The sequence below is a fragment of the Ambystoma mexicanum genome, chromosome 11, assembly GCF_040938575.1.
Source record: "Ambystoma mexicanum isolate Mex_15411 chromosome 11, UKY_AmexF1_1, whole genome shotgun sequence".
In the NCBI taxonomy this organism is placed as follows: Eukaryota; Metazoa; Chordata; class Amphibia; order Caudata; family Ambystomatidae; genus Ambystoma; species Ambystoma mexicanum.
In genome coordinates this window covers 354,265,350-354,285,011 of record NC_090934.1, presented here as the reverse complement: position 1 = coordinate 354,285,011, position 19,662 = coordinate 354,265,350, and the positions used below count along the sequence as shown (strand labels likewise).

Here is a 19,662-nt window from a genome sequence, read left to right as displayed (position 1 = left end):
CAGGTATAGGACCACATGTGTAGGAGAGCAGTCAATAGGGTTGATGCTTTTACTCCTGCACCAGATGACAAATCTTTTCCACTTGCTAGAATAGCAGTGGCGAGTGTTCGGTTTTCTGGCTTCCCTGAGGATGTCCATGCATCTTTGCGGGAGTTGTAGATGTCCGAACTCTATGATCTCAGGAGCCAAGCTGCTAAGTTCATGTTCTGGGGGCATGGATGCAGAGTCCTGCCCTTGTCCTGAGACAGCATGTTGTACGGGCAGGGGAGTTTTACTGGGGGGGATAGAGACATCTCCATCAAGTGAGCGAACCATGGTTGTCGTGCCCACATTGGGGCCACTAGTATCATGGTCACTTGTTCCTGGTGCATCTTTTGCACCACTTTGTTGAGAAGGGGAGTCGGGGGGAAAAGCGTAAACAAATTTCCCTGACCATTGCATCGACAGACCGTTCCCCTTGGATTGGTTCTGGGGGTACCTGGAGGCGTAACTTTGGCATTGTGAGTTTTCCAGGGTTGCGAACAGATCTATTTCTGGGAATCCCCATTGTGTGAAGACGTCGAAGACGATGTCTTCGTGCAGGCGCCATTCGTACTCTTCTGGCAGGGGGAAATCTCTGCTGAGACTGTCTGCCAGCAGATTGAGTTCCCCGGGTACATGTAGTGAAGTAGGAACATGTCCTGTTTGAGAGCCCACTTCCATATATTCTGGGCCAGTTTGGACAGGCCTGGAGAGTGGGTGCCCCCTTGCTTGTTGATGTAGTACATGGCTGTAGTGCTGTCTGTAAGGACCATTACCGTTTTGCCTTGTAGGTGTTCCTGGAAGGCTCTTAGCGCCTTGAACACAGCTAGTAGCTCCAGTAGATTTATGTGTTTGGATGCTACGTTCGGAGTCCACACTCCGTGAGCAGTCTGATGGGATAGGTGCGCCCCCCCATCCTGTGAGGGATGCGTCTGTGGTTAGAGTGGCTTCCGCCGCGGGTGTGGCAAAGGGTTTCCCTTTTTCCATGTTTTCCTTTGTCCACCACCGTAGCGAGAGAACCAAGGCTTGCGAGACCACAACTAGATCCTCCCATAGTCCGCTGGCCTGACACCACTGGCTGTTGAGCCACTCTTGCATTGGGCGCATGCGCAGGTGCGCGTGAGGTACCAAATAAATACACGACGCCATCATTCCTAGCAAGCGCATTGCTTTGCGTACTGTCACCTCTCGACCGGTCACATATTGAGGGATTTGAAACAGCATGTTTTGGACCCTCTCTTTGGAGGGGAAGACGAGGCCGTCCTTTGTTTGAATTAGAGCCCCTAGGAATTGATTGATTTGACTGGGGTCTAAACTGGACTTCTTTTTGTTGATGGAGAAGCCCAACTGGAACAAAAGGTCTACCGTCTTTTGGGTATTGGAGAAGCATGTTTCGTAAGAATCCCCTGTTATGAGCCAGTCGTCGAGGTAAGGGTAAACTGGGATGGACAACCTACGCAGGTGGGCCGCTGCCACTGCCAGCACCTTCGTGAATACCCTTGGTGCTGATGCTATGCCGAAGGGTAGCACTTTGAACTGGTAGTGTTTGCCCTCTATCATGAACCTGAGGTATTTTCTGTGCGCTGGCAACATTAAAATATGAAAGTATGCATCTTTCATGTCTAATGTTGTCATGTAATCTCCCTGAGAAAGCAGTGGGATCACTTCCTGTAAGGTTACCATACGAAACTTTTGGGGTTTGATAAACTTGTTCGCTGGGCGCAGATCTAATACAGGGCGCATGGTTAGATCCTTTTTGGGTACAAGGAAGTACACTGAATAAATACCTTCCGTTACCTGAGATAGAGGCACGACCTCTATGGCTCCTTTTTCCAGCAGTAGTTGTACTTCTTGGAGAAGGATGGCAAGATGTTCCGGTGTCATGCGACGTCCCCTCGGGGGTCTGTAGGATGGGGAACTGTTGAATTCGATACAGTATCCGTGGGCTACGGTGGAAAGTACCCAACGGTCTGACGTTATCTCCTCCCATGCAGGAAGAAAGGATGTTATCCGGCCCCCGACCGGTGTTGCATGGGAGGGGACGCGAATCTTCGCGTCACTTGGAGTTGTTGGGGGCTTGGGAGCCTCTGGGGGTGGATCCCCGACCTCTCCCCTTACCCCGGCGTTGGCCTCTTTGGCTGTACTGCCCACTATTGGTCTGGTAATTGGTGGCAGGGTATTGTTGATGCTGACTTTGTTGTTGTTGTTGGCCACGAAAAAAGCGTTTGTTGCCATAGCCGCGTCTGGTAGTGGGCTTAGAGATTTGGTCAAGAGTCTTGATAGTATCGAACTCTTTTTTCGCCATCTCTAGAGCTTCATCCACCGCTTTTCCGAATAGGTTAGAGTCTTCCACAGGTTTATTTATTTAAGACGCCTGTGTCTCCGGTTTAAACCCTGAGTTGCGCAGCCATACATGGCGTTTTAGGAGTATTCCCTGCACCAGGGAACGTCCCGCTGTTTCTGCCGCGTCCAGAGAGTTTTTTACAATGCTCTGGTTGACCTGGGTTCCTTCGCCAATAGTTGAAAGTAGGCGTGTACGTAAAGGCTCCGGTGCTTCCTCGGCGTCCTTGCGCAGTTTGGCCCACTGCGCGTCTGCATAGCTAGCAAGCAAAGAATTGTTGTTCGCAATTCTTGCTGAGAAGGCAGCCGAGGAATTTACTCTTTTTGCAAGGGCATATAGCCTTTTGCCCTCCTTGTCAGGGGGTGCCTCACTGGTGGAAAGTGGTACCCCTGCCCTCTTTCTAGTATTAGATACTACTAGGGAATCCGGAATGGAATGTCCCCTAATGTAGAGCGGGTCTGAGGGAGAAGGAGTGAAAAGTTTTTCAATTCTTGGATTGACCCCTCTGATCAATGCGGGAGTGGCCAGCGAAGGGATGATTCTTCTCTTCACTGAAGCTAGGAGGGGAATGGTCTGGCTGACCGGGGGTTTCTCTTTAATTACTTTTTCCACAGAGTCTAATTCTGGAGAGAGCTCCCCAGTGTCCAGTTCGAAATGTGCTGCTGCTCTGCGCAACAGTGCATTGAAAGTGGGCTGATCGTCAATCGGAGACGTGTTCCTAACCGGTGAATTGTCAGGAGGATTTAGGTTTAGGACATCAGTGTCGGAATACACTGATGGGGATTGCCAGGGGTGCGAAGGTCCTTCTTCAGTGTCTTCTCGGAAGCCTTCTTCTATAATGTCTGGCGTGTCTTCCAGACATTCCTCCCGGTTCTGTCCTACTTGATCGTCTATGAAATCATCCTCCTCCTCCAAGTATTCTTCCTCCCCAGTGAGGTCGTATACGTTATGGAAGTCTGAGGCTGTGTCCACCTGGGGATCGACTAGCCTCGGATTTTTGGCCCTGGGGTCCTCCTGAGGCCCTTCTCTAGTCCTCTTGGGAGTTTGAGAGGTCTGGGTATTCATAAACCTTTCCATCCTCTCCATACAGAGGTGGAGTCTTTCCATGGTTTCATGGGGTACCCCAGAGCGGTCTGGCGGGGGAAAATTAGAGTCATCTAACTGGAAACGGCTCGACCTCTCCCAAAGCGTTGAGGAAAGTGTCCCGTCGCCCTCCGAAAAACCTTCAGGTGTGCTGGGTGACCCCCCGACTGAAGGGGGTAGTCCCTGCCTTTCTTCGGGCTCTTTCGGCGTGTCTTTCGACTTATGCGTAGCACTCGACGTGTTCTTCGGCGTACGCTTCTGGGCGTCGGCTACAGCGATCCTTTGTCGGCGACTCGTTTGTCGGCGGAAGCTTGCGTTTTCGACGCTATGGGTGTCGAACGCTCTACGGCGGTATGCGCCTTCTGTTGATGCGCGCCGGCCGATGGTTTGGGGGCGGCGCCCTTATTTGCCGAAAGCCCAGTCGCTGGTCGCGGCTGCGGTTGCGAGAGGGGCTTCGAACCCGAACGGTCCGAGGAGGCCGCCGGTGGAACCTGCGTCTCCTTGGGCGCCGAAGCTCTTTTCGTCTTAGACGAAGAAGAGCCGTGGGTTGTGTGCTTATGTGAGTCTTTGTGTGCGTCAGTGTCGCCGGGGTGTTCATCCCCATAAGCAGGGCGTGAGCCGAGCCCGTCGGGGCCGGGGACAGACGACGAAGCGCGCAAGCGCTCCTTAGAGGGGGTTTCGACTTCCGTAGCGGAGGTCGTGTTATCGCGTTCCTCGTCACTGTCGGTGGTAGCAGCGGCGGGTGAACCTTCGGCCTTCGACATCGCGTAGGCCGCCCACCTTTTAACCCTACGGTCTTTTAGAGTTTGAGGCTTAAGAAGCCGACAAGCTGCGCAACCTTCCTCCTTGTGATCGAGGGGCAAGCAGCGGTTACACCGTGAATGCTTGTCCTTCCAAGTAAATTTGCCTTTGCAAAGCGGGCAAAACCTAAATGGTGTCCTCTCCATAGCCGAGGCAATAAATCGCGATAAGCACCCCAAGGGAAAGGAAGGGGAAAGGGAAAGGCATTCTCAGAAAAGACCCAGAGATGTCCCACGACCCCACTCTCCCTACTGTATATGGCCTGCGAGGCCAGGCCACGTGTTCGGCAGCGCCGAAGGATTTCCTCCGCTCGACCCTCCGTCGAAGATTCTTTTCGGCGGAGAACAACTTACAACTGCGTCGAGGGAGGGATTATTAATATTATGAGAAAAAACAACCAAAGGTCGAGGAGTTGCAATGTCTCTCGAGGAGCTCCGCCTGAAGGCGACCAGAAGCTGGGCGGAAAAAAACAATCTGAGGGACCTCGACGCGTGAGGGATTGTGGGTACAACGCACGTTACTATAGGGATAGTGTTTCAGACACGCCTTGTCGACGTCCCCTTTTCGACTACGAAAAACAAAATGCAATACTCCGCAGTGACCACTGGATGTCGGACCTATGCACAGCATGTGATTCTAAGCAGATTAACAAACATCAGAAATTTAGTTTCAGGGTCGCACAGCAAAATCACGGCGGGCAAACTGCGTCCATGACACTGGCAGCTGGTGCATTTGGAGACTGGGATTGGACAGGCCACCTACGAAGTGGGGCCACTCAAATCTCACAATACCCCCTTCAGACCCAACAGGTAGTCACATACACATAGATGGTGCATGAAGGGTGTATATCCTTAATGACATGGAACGTCAATGGGCTAGGCTCCAGCATAAAAATGAAACTAGTGTTACAGTACCTGAATAGGCATTCCCCGACATCGTCCTTACAGAAACCCACTTGATTGGCACGGAATGTGGTTTCTTTAAAAGTCCAACTACCCTCAAACATACCACGTGGCGTTCTCGTAAGGGGCACAATGGTTCTCTTTCACAAACTGGTACAATTCCAATTGAGAAAGGTTCACGCCGATCCCAGGGGAAGATTTGTGGTGGTGTTAGGCGATATACAGGGAGAAAGTTGGGGCCTTATTGCAGCCTACGCCAGCCTGCCACTCACAATGGAGCTCCTAAATGAGCTCCAGGCTGTGCTGTTAGCGGGTGGATTCTTGGATCTTGGGAGGGGACTTTAATGAAGTAATGGAATGAGACAGATCCGTCAACTAGCGGTGACAAGAACCGTGATACCCCAACTAAATTATACACTTTCGTGGAGGTCCTGGGGATGGTGGATACCTGGAGGGCGCTACAAGCCTCAGATGTTGGATTCAAAGGTCTTTCTCGCGTATAGACTGTCTTAGTCCCCCAAATTATGTCTCTCCGCTGCTGTCGGCAGTATTCCTTGCAAGAGGAATCTCAGGCCATTCCCCCTGCAGATAACACTAAAGAACAGGCGGGACAGAGCAGATCCCATCTGGAGCTTGAATACATACTATGTGGGTATACCAGTGATTGTGGAAGGTCTCTCCCAGAAGTCCACAGAGTACTTCGAGCTCAATGAAGGGACGGCGACATGCCCAGTTATGTTGTTGGAGGCCTATAAAACAGTACTAAGGGGCGAAAGCCATCTGTCGGCTCACCGCAAGCAACACTCAGGAGATTGCCGAAGCAGAAAGACAGGTAGCTAGAAAAGAGGAGCCACTCCTGGAACTGGGGTCCCCCTGCTTCACAAGAGGCCCTAGTCACGGCACAGGAGGGTCTGCGAAATATCACCCTAGATAATGCACGTATGGCCCAATGGTCGACCCAGAGCCAAATATATGAAACGGGGGATAAGGCAGGTAAAACTTTGGCTCGGCTAGAGAGGCGAAAACAAAGAAAAGGGCAAGTCCGAGCCATCCTTAAGTTCTGGGGAAATGTTAACTGCAGACCTAGACCAAGCTGAGGTTTTTCGCTGACTTATGAAAAACTCTAGTCTCCCCCCCCCCACCCCACACAGAGAATCTGAAATAAGTAACCCACAGTTCCTAGACTCCGTTACACTTTCAGTTTCTCCGAACAACGTGCCGGGAATCTTGAGGCTGTGATTACGGAAGAGGTCCAGACTGCCCTAGGGCAACTCCAATCTGGGAAAACTCTATGGCCCAATGGTTTCCCGGTAGAAACCTGGAAACGACTAGGGGGTGACATAACTGGACATATACATCGCATGTTCCTGCAATGTAGGGAAGTGGGCCCTCTCCCCTTAGACCTTAGGAGGACATGCACAGAGGTACTGCCCAAACCTGGGAAACCCTTGAACACTGCGCCTCTTACAGGCCAATATCACGGATAAATGGAAAGGCTAAAATCCTAGCTCGAATCCTAGCCAACGGGTTACTAACAGTGATAGAATCCGTGGTCCACCCGGATAAATGTGGATTCATGCCCTGCAAATCCACAAATTAATCTGCGCAGGGTCCCGCTTGCCATAGATGAAGCCCCCGCAATCTCACACCCGCTGGCACTCTTGGTGGTGGATTTCGAGAAAGACAGAGTCCATGCTTAACCATCCAGGCATGTATGACAAGGTAAATGTCATTAAGTGCGTTGGAGTCCGCTTTATGGTTTCCGGTGATAGGAATGAGTATTGGGTGTTATCTGCATAATTAGTGTAGGTGACACCCAAATAGTCAAGGTCATCGAAGAGAGGCTTTGTGAACACATTGTATAGAGTTGGAGACACACACGAGCCTTGGGGGACTCTGCATGTAACTGGTGCAGGCCCAGCAGAAGAGGGTGAAAAAACTCACTGAGCTGTTGTCTAGAAAGGACTGGATCCAAGTAGTAGCCTTATCAGAAAAGTGTGCTGCTGAAGTTAAGTGATTACATAGGACTGTGATTTACTAAGTCGAATGCCGCCGACAGATCAGTGAAGGACACACAGAGTGCTTATAAATCGAATGGCTGAAGCAAGCCTGGTCAGATGTTTTATTACACCAGCAGCTTGTTTACAACTCCAATTGAGTCATTAACTCTCAGAAGACTGCTTTGAAAAATCCCTGGCAGGCACTTCGATCGCAAAGTCTGATGGTAAGGCTTGATTAAATAAAGCTGAATGAGTTCCCATGAGGAGTAACTTTGGCCAGGGAAAGGCAGGAATGGGTGGGAAATGCCCATAAGGAATAAGCATGGCCATGGGCAGTCAATGGGTGGCTTCATAACCAAACACTTATAGATTGTGCCCCTCCTCATATGCCTCCCCATCTGTACCCGGACACCCAACAGCCTAAGCTAAAAATTAGGACAGAGTTTGAGGTAGACTAACGGACCCTTCCGTTCTGAGAGCGGTTTCCTTATATCAGCGAGACCGATGCATGCAAACTATCTTTTTGGGCCATCTGTGAACAAGCAGAACAACAAACACTCCAGTCTTCGGATAAGATTGTTGATCAACCTGGAGATCAGAAGCACTAAAGGAAAGGTGAAAAGAAATCCACCCTTCCGGCTTAAAAACAATTTCTTTTCAGAGGACACACCTTTGCCCATCTAAGATTTAAAGTTAACTTGGTGCTTTTGACTTAAATATGCATTTGTGGTTGGTACCACCATTTGAAAGAAAGGCCCCTTATTTGTCACACAATGACAGGTAAGTAGCTACCAAGATGTCTCTCACCCCAAGCCATGTTTTCACTGCACAACCGTACAGCTGTAAGCAATGGGCTCCCAACTACTTGACATAAAACACTATTGTGGAGTAGATCAACACACCAATAAGAACGCAAGAATTAATTCAGTGCCAGATAGCCTCTCATTCTAAACAATTATAATATTAAGAACAGTCTTCTGCAGACCAGTCATGAACTTGTAATGGGTCCAAATAATCCATGCGCAGGCCTTCCACTAAAACATGTTCAAAAGACTATATTTACAGATCTTTGTATAGAGCTCAATCGCACTGGGCCAGCCAAGAACTATGCAGGCCTTTGTAAGTCGACAAAAGGTAAAAAGTAAAGTGCTTCAGGCAATGCTAGAAAATTTACATTATGTAACAATGTTTTATTCTGAAAACGCAAAATGTTTTCACATTCCGACTTTAAATAAACCCATACGAATAAGGAAATACCTCAAAATTCTTCTGCCACTCTCGATCACGTTTTGCTTTTTCTGCAGTTTCAATTTCTTCTTCCCGTTGCCGCTTCCTAAAAAATGTGATAAAGTACCATTTTTATTCAGCTACATATGTATGATCGTTTCACTTAGATTAATTTACATACAAAATAATTGTGTACATTCTGATCAGTAATTTTCCATCTCAGATGGACGAGATGAGAGTAAACAAACTAGGGCTAACTCAGGAATTTTCTAGTTCAATACGAGACATAAAATAAGTATCCCATCGCAATTCACAATGCAATAATTACTTATTGCTTTTCATTTTGTAAATCATATCCCAGCAACTGCAGACATGATTTCAGATAAGATCAGCACATTTGCTACACAAAGCAGAAACCTGGGATTAACACCGACCCCGACACTCAGTTTCAATGAGCACATGGGCAGAAGGAAATTGGAGGTAAGGGTTTGACTGCTGTGTGGTAGCTTGTCTGTCATTGGCTGTAAATATTGGGAAAGGGCTGCTGTCAGGATGGGACTAAATGAGTTAACTCTTCCATTCTTTTCCTCCTTCTCTACCCCTTTGCATTTTTCTCATTACTTTTCTGCTCACATTCTTCACCATTTCTAGATCTACTAAGCCTTCTGTGGTTGCTTTCCTCTCCACTTTATCCCACCAACCTTTATAACTTCCTCTCCCCTCTTGCCCATCTCCTCACAACTCTTCTTAATTGCCCTTTTATTTATTATTCTCTTCCTCCTAAATCAATTGTACTATAATTTGCTGTTCTGCTCTTCCCACCTTTCCTGAACTGTACATTCTGCTCAGACTACAGTGTTCTTGGATGTTCATGCAAAAGGCTATGGTGAGCGTGCATGTGAAAGTGCGAGAGCACACATGAAAATCTGTGTGCATCCATGTGAAAGGTGTGCCTGCGGAATGCAGTGTTCTATGTCCATATCAAAGTCTGCAATGCTCATGAATCTGGAAGGCTGCAGTGCTCAGCTATGTTAAGTAGCAGTGATGGTAAACGTTCCCATTTCTGCATCAAAATCTGAGAATATGGTTAACACTGATCAGACCTGCAGAGTGTTTGTTAGACTATTTCTAAACTCCGGCCGGTGGACAGATGTTTAGGAGCCTAACCTAGTTATAGTGAACAAGGGAACTCTGGGAGCTTAGCCAAACCAATCAAGGTAGCATGAAGAGTGGTCAACGCCGAGTCTCAGGAGAGGAGAGTGTGGTAAGGAGTCAACACAATGAGCAATCAAGCATTACAGACAAGTACAAACATACTATATGTATTACTGGCCTCTTAGGGAGAATTCTCAGAAATGTGTTAATTCCCTTCTACCTTAGAGACCCCCAGCTCTCTTCTGCTGGACTTTAGGACTTTTAATTTGAACCTTGAGAGAGCGAGACCTTTTCCCCACTCTCTCGTGTATTTTTCTGTGATTTGGACTCAGACTCAAGTCAAAAGAAACAGAGAACCTCCATAGCCATCTTTACATGGTGGCACACAGCACCTTCAGTGCAGTGGCACAGGCAAGTCTTAGATTTCCCAAAGGTTTAAATACCTTCTCTTGATAAAACTACTATTTCCAAGACAGTGAAGTGAAATTTACTTCAGTTACATTTTGTAACTTTCTAGAGCAAGCGCACACTTATTTATTTATTTATTTATTCATATTTTTAAAGCGCACGCTCAGCCCGTGGGCATCGTGGCGCTGTTACATATAAGCAATTGGCTGGTTACAGAAGGAAGGTTGTTAAAGTTTACAGGCATTTTGAGTTACGGTATAAGTTTTAGAAATATACGTTTACAAGGCATTAGATTTACAGTAACATGTTTTAGTTACAAACTTAGCAGTGCAGACATCATGGCGTTTAAAAAATATGTCAATCATGTCGGAGGGGAGGGTAGGAGGTGATTATGTGAAGAGCAGGGTTTTGAGGGATTTCCGAAAGGAAAGCAGTGAAGGTTCCGCTCTAAGAGAGTTAGGGAGGTTGTTCCAGAGCTTAGGTGCTATGTGTGGGAAGCCAATGCCTCCAGCTTTAGCTCTTCTTATGGAGGGGACTCGGAGTTGGTTGTCATGGGGGGTTCTTATAGGACGAAGGGAGGATTTCCTGGTGATGGTTTCTGCTAGGTAGGAGGGAGCGGTATGATTGATACATTTGTGTGTGAGGGAGAGTACTTTGAAGTTAATTCTTTCTTTAACTGGGAGCCAGTGAGCATTTCTTCTGGCCTGCGACACATGGTCGAATTTGGGGATGTGCAGGGCAGCGCGGAGCGCATTGTTTTGCACTGTTTGGAGTTTATTCAGGTTTTTGGTTGAAGTGCCAGCTAGGAGGGCGTTGCAATAGTCTAGCCTGGCTCCTATGGTGGCTCTAGCAATGGAGAGGCAGTTGGGAGTGGTAAGATAGGGTTTTATTGCGAGGATGAGTTTGGTGGTCAGTGCGGAGGAGGAGGAGATGGCGTTGACCTGTCTTGTCATGGAGAGAGTAGCGTCTAGATATACTCCTAGGGTCTTCACAGCAGTGGAGACGGGTATGTTGGTGTTGTCGATGGTTATGTGTGAATAGTCTTGGCTGAGCTTGGAGAGGATTTCGCTGGGGGCCAGGATGATGATCTCTGTTTTGTCTCCGTTAAGACAGAGGCCATTGATCGCCATCCATGCCTGTATCGTGGAGTAAATGGTAAGGAGGGCTTCAGTGTCTTGGGCATAGTCTCCAGTGAGGGGGAGGAGGACTTGTGTGTCATCGGCATAGTTGGTATAAGCTATGTCAAGAGAGTCCAGTAGGTCGAAGAGGGGTTTAGTGAAGAGGTTGTATAGGGTCGGTGCGGTGCATGATCCTTGTGGGACTCCACAATTTATGGTAGTCGGAGGAGCATTGGCCTGATCAGAGTACACCTTCATGGCTCGGCCTTCTAGAAAGGAGGTGATCCAAGAGGTTGCTTTAAGGGAGAAGTGGGCTGCATTAAATAGGTGAGATGTGAGGATGTCATGGTCCACTAAGTCAAATGCCGCAGAGAGGTCGAGTAGCAGGAGGAGAGCAGGTTTGCCTGTGTCCATTATTTTGGTGATTTGATTTTTTAAATCTAGTAGGGCAGTTTCGGTCCCATGGCCTTTGCGAAAGCCCGATTGTCTTCTGCCTAGGATAGAGTGGGTCTCTATGTATTGCTGAATTTGGTTGTGGGCTGCTTTATCAAGGATTTTAAGGAGGAAGGGGACGGTGGTGATGGGGCGATAGTTGCTGGGGGAGGTGGGATCTAAGGAGGTTTTTTTTAAGAGAGGGCGAACCCAAGCTTCTTTCAGGCAATGAGGTACGGTTCCTGAGGAGAAGGAGGCATTGATGAAAGCTGTGATGATGGGGGTGAGGGCTTCTGAGCACTCTTTGATGATAGTGGGAGGGCATATGTCTCCCTTGCAAATGGAAGGTTTAATGTTTTTGAGTAGAGCAGAGGTTTCTAGTTCTGTAACTTCTCTGAAGGCAAAGAGGGGTGTTTGCGGGTGAGTGTTGTGAGGGGGGAGAGAAGGAGTCGTGGCAGAGGTATTGAGTGCTTTACGTTGGGAGGCAATTTTGTCTTGAAGCGTTTTGACTTTATTTAGGAGGGCTGTCTGGATGCCTGTGCACCAAGCTTCATCCTTGATGATTTCGTCTGGGCTGGACTCGGGAGTGGTGAGTTCTTTGAAAATAGAGAATATTTCTCTGGTTTTGGAACAGGATTTGGTTATTCTTTGATTGTATGATTCAGATTTAGCTTTGAAGATGGCCATTTTGTAGGTCCGTGAGATTTCTTTGAACTCATTGAGAGAGGATTGGTTGGGCGTAGACTGCCAGTTGGATAAGGCTTTGCGCTTCATGGTGCGCAAGACAGATAGTTCTTCTGAGAACCAAGAGTTGGAGTGCATGGATTTTTTTCCTTTTTTGTCTTCCAGCGGGGCAATAGAGTCAATGGCTTGGGTGAGGGCGTTGTTGTAGATGTTAGCAAGAGAGGTGGGATCTTGGATAAAGGGATGCTTGAGTTCAGGGATATCAAGAAGAGGAGCGAGATTGGTCGCTGTGAGCTTTTTGGAGCTTCTGACTTTGGTGGGGGGTGCATGAGTAAGGATTTTACGAGTGGGTGTGGTGGGGATGGAGAATTGGATGAGATGGTGATCTGTCCAGGGGAGGGCTGTGATGGAGGTGATGGATGAAGAACAGTTATGATCTGCTACCCAGTCGATGGACCGGCCTTTGCAGTGAGTAGGTTTGGTAATTTTGTGGATGAACCCCATGTTGGTAAGATCGTTGGCCAGGTGAGTGGCAGATTTGTCCTTGGGGTCATCTAGGCCAGGGTTAAGGTCACCAAGTAGAATGGTTATGGTGGAGCTTTTCAGGTTGTTGCTAATGATTTGGAGGAGATGCTTTTGGACGTCCGGAGGGGAGCCTGGAGGTCTGTATGTGACTAAGAGGTTGATGGTGCAATTAGGGGAGAGAGCTAGTTTGGCGTGGAGAAGGTCAGCGTTGTTGTCCCAGAGTTGGTTACACTGCCTAATGGCAAGTGAGTTTCTATAGATGAGGGCAACGCCCCCACCTTTGGAGGTTTTGCGGTCCTGCCTGAGGATGGTGTAGTCCTGTGGGAGGGCAAGGTGTAGGGATGGGTTGGATGCCTCGTGGAGCCAAGTTTCGGATACTGCTAACATGTCTAGTTTGTGGGTGGTGATGAGGTCATTGATCTCTATGGCATGGGCATGGATGGAGCGTGCATTAATGAGGGCGCATTTAAGGAATCGGTTGGTAGGTGGTAGGTCCTGAGCGCTGGTGTTCGGTGAGAGCGAAGTGGTGGGAGCACTTGTGAGTGAAGGAGGGAGGGGTGCATGTATGAGCGCATGGGGGTGGAGGGAATGTGCATGGGCTGGAGGGTGTGAGCGTGAAAATGTTGTGTGGGTGCGATAGCTGAGCTTTTGGTTCCTACTGAAGGTAGATGGTGGAGAGCTGTGGAGCACAAATGAGGGTTTGGTACGGGTTCTTAGTCTGTAGCGCCTAAGAAGGTGTTCAGGAGGGTTGATAATGCAGTGGTTGAGAGTGGTGTGTGGTGATGCGGGTGGGGAGGAGTGAGGCATGATGGAGGGCGGTGGAGGGAGGTCTGGGTATGCAGGGAGCAAGCTGCAGATGGCCCAAAGAGACAGAGTAATGATAGGGTGCTGGAGGGGTTACTTAGTATCCCCTTTGTCTACTTTCTCATGTCACATACCCTTTCTACAATTAATGGCTGGTGGCAGTGGTTTACTTTTTCCTACCATTGTGTGTTTCTACTGCAGGCTACAATTGTAGCTGCAATAAAGCATCCATGGGTGCCCATTTTGTCAAAACTGCCCTGGTCATCTTTTTTCGCCATTTCTTGTTGCAAAGGTCCTTCTTGAGATTTACTCCACGCACCAATCCAGGTTTGGTCCAGTTGTTCATTTTGTCTTTGGCGGGAATCACTGGTGAAGCCCGCCTCTGGATCCAGCGTGTCTGGCAGGGCAGGAAGCAAGGGAAGTTCCCAAAACCCCCTGTGCTTAGTCTCCTTGGTTACAGGAATGCACCCAAAGGTGATTGGCTGGCTGCCTGTCCGGCTGTCCTTGCAGTACATCCATCCTGCTGTGTGAGTGACAGCTAGGCTGCGAATGAATGGGAGAAACCTGCACAAAAGGCAAGGTCTTTTGCAAGGATGGCAGAGACGACCACTGGACGAAGGAACCGAAGAAAGAAACTGGAAGAGAAGCCGTTAGGCAGAATTCTCAAAAATTGCTAATTCCCTTCACCTTAGAGACCCCCAGCAACTTTGCTTGATTTTGAGGACTTGGATTGATATTTTATTTCTATCATGCTCGTACACAAGTGTTTCAGAGCGCAAGGGAAAGGGAACAGGGGAGAACAAAAACAACGATCTTACTAAGCCCAGTGATACTGAGAACGTGCAAGTGCAGGGTAGAGGGAGAAGGGCATGGAAGGGGGAACAAAAGGCAACAAACAATGGGAGTGCAGCCAGCAAGTAGCAAGTGCTGGGTTTATGGCAGCAGGCCGTGTAGGTCTGAAAGTCCAGGAAGAAAAGGGGAGGGCTGTATGGGTACAGATACAGACCCCAGTGCAGGGGGTGGCCCGGAGGCAGTGCGTGAGGGTGGCAAGATGAGCAGGTACCTGGGCCCAGAGGACAGAGTGTGGCCAGGTGCATGGTGCCGAGGGAGAGTAGAATCAACAGGGGAGAGGGGAGGAGAAGGCAGAAGCAAAGAGGAAGGTTTGGAGGTGCTTCTGGAACCGGAGATGGTTCTCCAAGTTTTAGAGTAGCAGGGAGGCTGTTCCAGAGGGAGGCCCCAGCCGAAGACAGAGATTTACCCCCAGCTCATTTCTTTGAGAAACGACTGACCCTGAGGGAGTTAGAGGTAGAGGAGCGAGTGCTTGAGATGGGAGGTATTTGCGGAGGGATAGCTGAAGGTATGTTGGACCCAGGCCCCAGAAAGCCTTGTGGACAATGCAGAGGGTTTTGAACTTAATCCTTGCATCCACAGAGAGCCAATGGAGAGATTTCAGAGCTGGAGAGATACGATCCCAGGGCTTGAGGCCAAGTCTCGCAGTCCTGTTCTGGATAAGTTGAAAAGGGCGGAGAGTAGAGGCAGGTAGATTAAGAAAGAGGCTGTTGCAATAGTCCAGCTTAGAGAGAACCAGAGCTTGGGAGACAGTGAGCTTCTGGGGGAATGAGAGGAAAGGAAGAATACCTCTGAGGAGGTGCAGTAGGAGGTTTGACTTTTTTGATACATCAGCGATGTGAGCAGAGAAGGAGAGTGTGGAATCAAAGGTGACACCAAGGTTCTTGGCCTCGCAGGTGGGGATAGGAGGGGGGCCAAGGGAGGCCGGCCAGAGAGTGAGGGCAAAGGAAGGTGATGGTGTGCCAATGAGAAGGATCTCTGTCTTGCTGGATGTCCAGGAAGGTAGGTGGCAGTGTTGGGGTAGGCTTGGCTTGGGGGGAAGAGAGAGAGAGATGAAAGGAGGTAGTGGTCACTCCAGGAGAGGGGAGTGGAGAGAGGGATAGATAGGGGGAGCTAGATGAGATCAAGACATCAAGTGTGAGCCCTGCAGAGTGCGTTGGGTCAGAAGGGAGGATAGAGAGGGAATCGCAGAGGTCGCGAAAGAGCAATGTTGAGGGACAGGGAGAATCAAGGTGAATGTTGAAGTCACCAAGGAGGAGTTGTTGAGTGGTTGAGGGCAGGAGAGAGGAGGAGAGGTCAGCCCACTCAGAGAGCAAAGAGGTGATTTGACCAGGGGGCCGGTAGAGAGTGGCAACAGTAAGAGAGTGGCTAGGAGAGATCGAGAGCCTGCAGACGAGGCATTCGAAAGAGGAGTAGATCTGAGTGGGAATTATAGTTGCAGGAATCCACTCAGGAAAGATCAAGGCTACACCCCCTCCAGGGCGAGTGGATCTGGGTGCGGAGAGGATCTTGTAGCCATCAGGGAGGAGTGTGTCAAAGCTTGTGACAGTGCTGGCCGTGAACCATGTCTCTGTAAGACCAAGAACGTCAAGGTCAAGTTCTTCAAGGAGGTGGCAGATGTCAGAGGAGTGTTTGACAGCAGAGCAAGAGTTGAGAGTGGCAAGATGAAGAAGGTTGCCGACCTTAAAGACCTTCGGGGGAGGGGTACAAATCAGAAGTACACCCTGCGGAGTTGTGGAGGTAGCCAGTAGATGGGCAGAGGAGGGAAGAGTGGGCAAGGTAGCCAAGGAATGAGAGGAGGGGACAGCCGGAGAAGAAAGGAAGTTGATGAGGCGAGGGAAACGCCTATCGAAGGAGGAGGAGATTTGCCTGGGGACCTTGGACCATGACAGTGCCATTTAGGTAGACGTTAAGGATGACTCTGGAGGAGTCAAAAGAAGCCATGAGGATTTCCCAGCGAGTGCCACCATTTATGGGAGAGGAGGAGACAGGACAGAGCACAGAGATCATATGGGGGGGTCCATAGATCAGGCTAAGGAACAAAGAGGATGTCGGTGAGGGTCTGTCTGGAAGAGGTGCTGGTATAGGTACCAGCAATAGGGAGACCAGGGTTGGAGGCCGAGATATCCTTTTTAAACTTCTTTACAGACTTAGTGAGAAGGGAAGGATAGTTGATAGAGAAGCAGTTGGAAAAGAAGGGAGAAACAGACAGCGTCATGAGTATGAAGAGAGGAGGCAGGAGGAGGAAGCAGGTGCAGCGGTATGGAACAGCCACTGGGCTAGCAGGATTACAATCAATGGGCAAAGTTAAATGCAGAATTACACCCAAGTTTGACTTTCAAGTTAAATGCAAAATACACCCAAGTTTGACTTTCAAGTTAAATGCAGAATTACACCCAAGTTTGACTTTCAAGTTAAATGCAGAATTACACCCAAGTTTGACTTGATTTTTTACCTGTAGAGAGTGTGACCCTTTGTCCCACTCTCTCCTGTATTTTGATGTGTGTGTGTTACCTCTGCGTTTTCTTTGGTTATGGAGTCTAACCAACTCCATAGACATCTTTTTCATTTGCGTCACACAGCACCCTCAGTGCAGTGACACAGGGAAGCCTTTCAGGCTTTCCCAAGGTTTGACTACCTTCTCTGTGATAAACTACTGTTTCCCCGGAGTAAGTAAAGTGAAATTGACTTTACTAGTCTTTTATTCCTAGACCCAGCACACCCTATGTTACAATAGAGTGCTGGAGGGGTTACTTAGTATCCCCTGTGTCAGTCAAATGCTACCCTTTCCTCTCAAAATGGCTGGTGGCATGGTTTTACAACGAACTACCATGATTTTTCTCGACCACAAACTATTAGTAGCTCCAGTAACATTAAGTTGTGGGAACCATGTTTTTCAAGATGGCGTCTGAGCCCCCTTTGTTTAAACAGGTCCCGGTCTTTTTTTGCCATTTCTTTTCAGAAAGGTCGTTCTAGAGTTTGCCTCTGCGTGCCAAACCAGGTTTGGTCCCTTTGTTCCTTCGCCTTTGGCAGGCTTCAGGATTGAAGACCGCCTCGGGCGCCCGAGTGTCTGGGGTGGGCAGGAAGTGAGAGGTGCCCGAAACTCTCTGTACTTAGTCTCCTTGGAGACCCAAATGCACTCTGGTGTGATGTGAAGCCCTGCTGCAGGTCCGAATCGCCAAGTTCACCGCGACAGAGAAGCCCCTGCAAGGACGACTTCTCCCTTTGAGTTGGTGGTACCAATCAACTCAACAGTAAGCCACCTGGACACTGATCTCAGAGCTGGTTGACTTTCCTCAGCGTGCTGCAGGACACCGTAGAACCAGGGAGGGAGACACCACTTTGTGTGCTTGACTTACAGCTACCGGAATTGAAGAGTTGCCAAGCTTTTTGACTGTTCAAGTGCAGTGCATGAGTCCCCAGACGTCCGCCCTCTTGTCCCCACGACTGAGGCCCAGGAACAGCGAGATCTGCAGGAACAGAAGTAATCAGCTGCCTCTTTTTCTTCATTTGTAAGGTACTGTAAAGCCAGACAAAGTACTTGCCTCTCGCGGTGAAAGTGCTTGAAACTTTCCCAACTCAGCCTGTGACCCAGGATATAATTCATCTTGCTACAAACTACTCCCGAGAACATTTGCAGGGACTTTTCTGTTTAACAACCAGAACTGCTTTAACCTATCCAAGACTTTAGCCCATTGACTTTGGCCTAGCCTATTGAATCGAATTGACTCTTCTGGTGAACTCAAAGTATCTACACTGTCTAATAACTTGTAACCTTTCATTTTTTAAATAACCTATGCCTTTTTGCTCCTCCTTCAAAGTATTCTGAATGCCTCAGAAACTCGAGTGTATAGTACTGAAGGATATTTGTGTGCGATATATAACTGCCTCCTTCTAGTGAATGTTTTATAACCAACTGTTGAATAAATTAATACGTATTTTAACAAGAAACCTTGAGTGTAAGTTTGTTTGAACATCTGATTGTAGACCTCTGTGTGACATCATTGCAGCTCACATTCCCCTCTAGATGAGCCTGGCTGCTCAGCTCCGCTACCAAAACTGTGTAGTACAGACTTATACAAAGGTTGGTTTGCTTACACCTGTAGTCATAGTTGCTTGTAGTGTTCCCAAAGGGTACTGCATACAAACTCTGCCTAACACTGATCTCAAAAGCACCTGTAATTGAATATTACACCCTTAGGTTTTACTCGCCTAGTATAACTTATCACAAATGTAGTTAGAGGTTTTTACCGTACCTGGAATAAGTGTTCTACTATTCACAAAACGTACACTGTCCAGTTGACTAATTATGTGATTTACCGAGAGTCATTGTGGTAGGGGTCTACTGCCCTGGCATTACTGAATGTAATTGTGAAAGTAATCATTGGTTTTTACTCCCCAAGAATGGATGTGAAAAGGTTTGACTTCCCTAGAACTACTGTTAGGTGTTCCAAATAAGGTTTACACTTTGGTCTGTGTACCTTCAAGTATAGTGTGTTTTTATTTTGTGATTATATATAATGTGTGATAGTAATTACCCCAACATTTATCTGGGCCTACTTTTATTTAAATAAATCCTTTATTTTTACAATACATAGTGTTTCAGTGTTTCTTTGGACTGCAGCCCTCTCTCCCTCCCAAGATAAGCCTGACTGCTGTCTATGCTACCCTGAACTCAGGCTGTACAGCCTTATACTAAGAGTGGAGTCCTGTACGGCCTCAGTTGCATGGCGTTGCTAGTTGGACTTCAGAAAAACTGTCCTAACATTTGCCAACTGCTCCCTTCTAAGGAAGGCTTATTTTAAAACTGACTATTAAATTAATAAATCATAATTTAATCAAGAACCCTTGAGTATAAGTGTTATTTGGATACTTGTCACTTTGAAACTATGTTGCAACCCTACAGCTCACATCGACCCCTCTTGAGATGAGCCTGGCTGCTCAGTCACTCTACCAACTTGTGTAGTACAGGCCTATGCCAAAGGTTGGGTTTCCTATTGCCAAGAGGACCAGGCTGGTGTAGTCTCCCACAGGGGTACTACATGATTTTGCCTAACAGTACGTTAACCCTTTGTTAGGTAGTAATTGGTGCAGTCAAACTTTGTGAGACCACACAACACTTACCTGCTTGATATTAGGTAACCCACCTTTTGGTATAGGTCTGTACTACACAAGTGGGTAGTGTGACTGAGCAGCCAGGCTTATCTCAAGAGGGTTAAATGTGAGCTGTAGAGCTGTACAAAGGAAATCCGTAAATACAAGTAGCCAAGTAACACTTACACTCAAGGTTTCTGTTATAAATAGTTATTTAA

General features: G+C 48.1%; 1 protein-coding gene across 1 annotated transcript in view; it reads right to left on the bottom strand.

The window, feature by feature from the left end:
• DNAJC8 (DnaJ heat shock protein family (Hsp40) member C8) overlaps positions 1 to 19,662 on the bottom strand; it is a 285,178-nt gene that overhangs the window by 67,209 nt on the left and 198,307 nt on the right. The window contains exon 8 of the mRNA XM_069623065.1: positions 8,406 to 8,481. Within this exon, the coding sequence (XP_069479166.1) occupies positions 8,406 to 8,481 (76 nt within the window). The remainder of the gene's footprint in view (positions 1 to 8,405; positions 8,482 to 19,662) is intronic.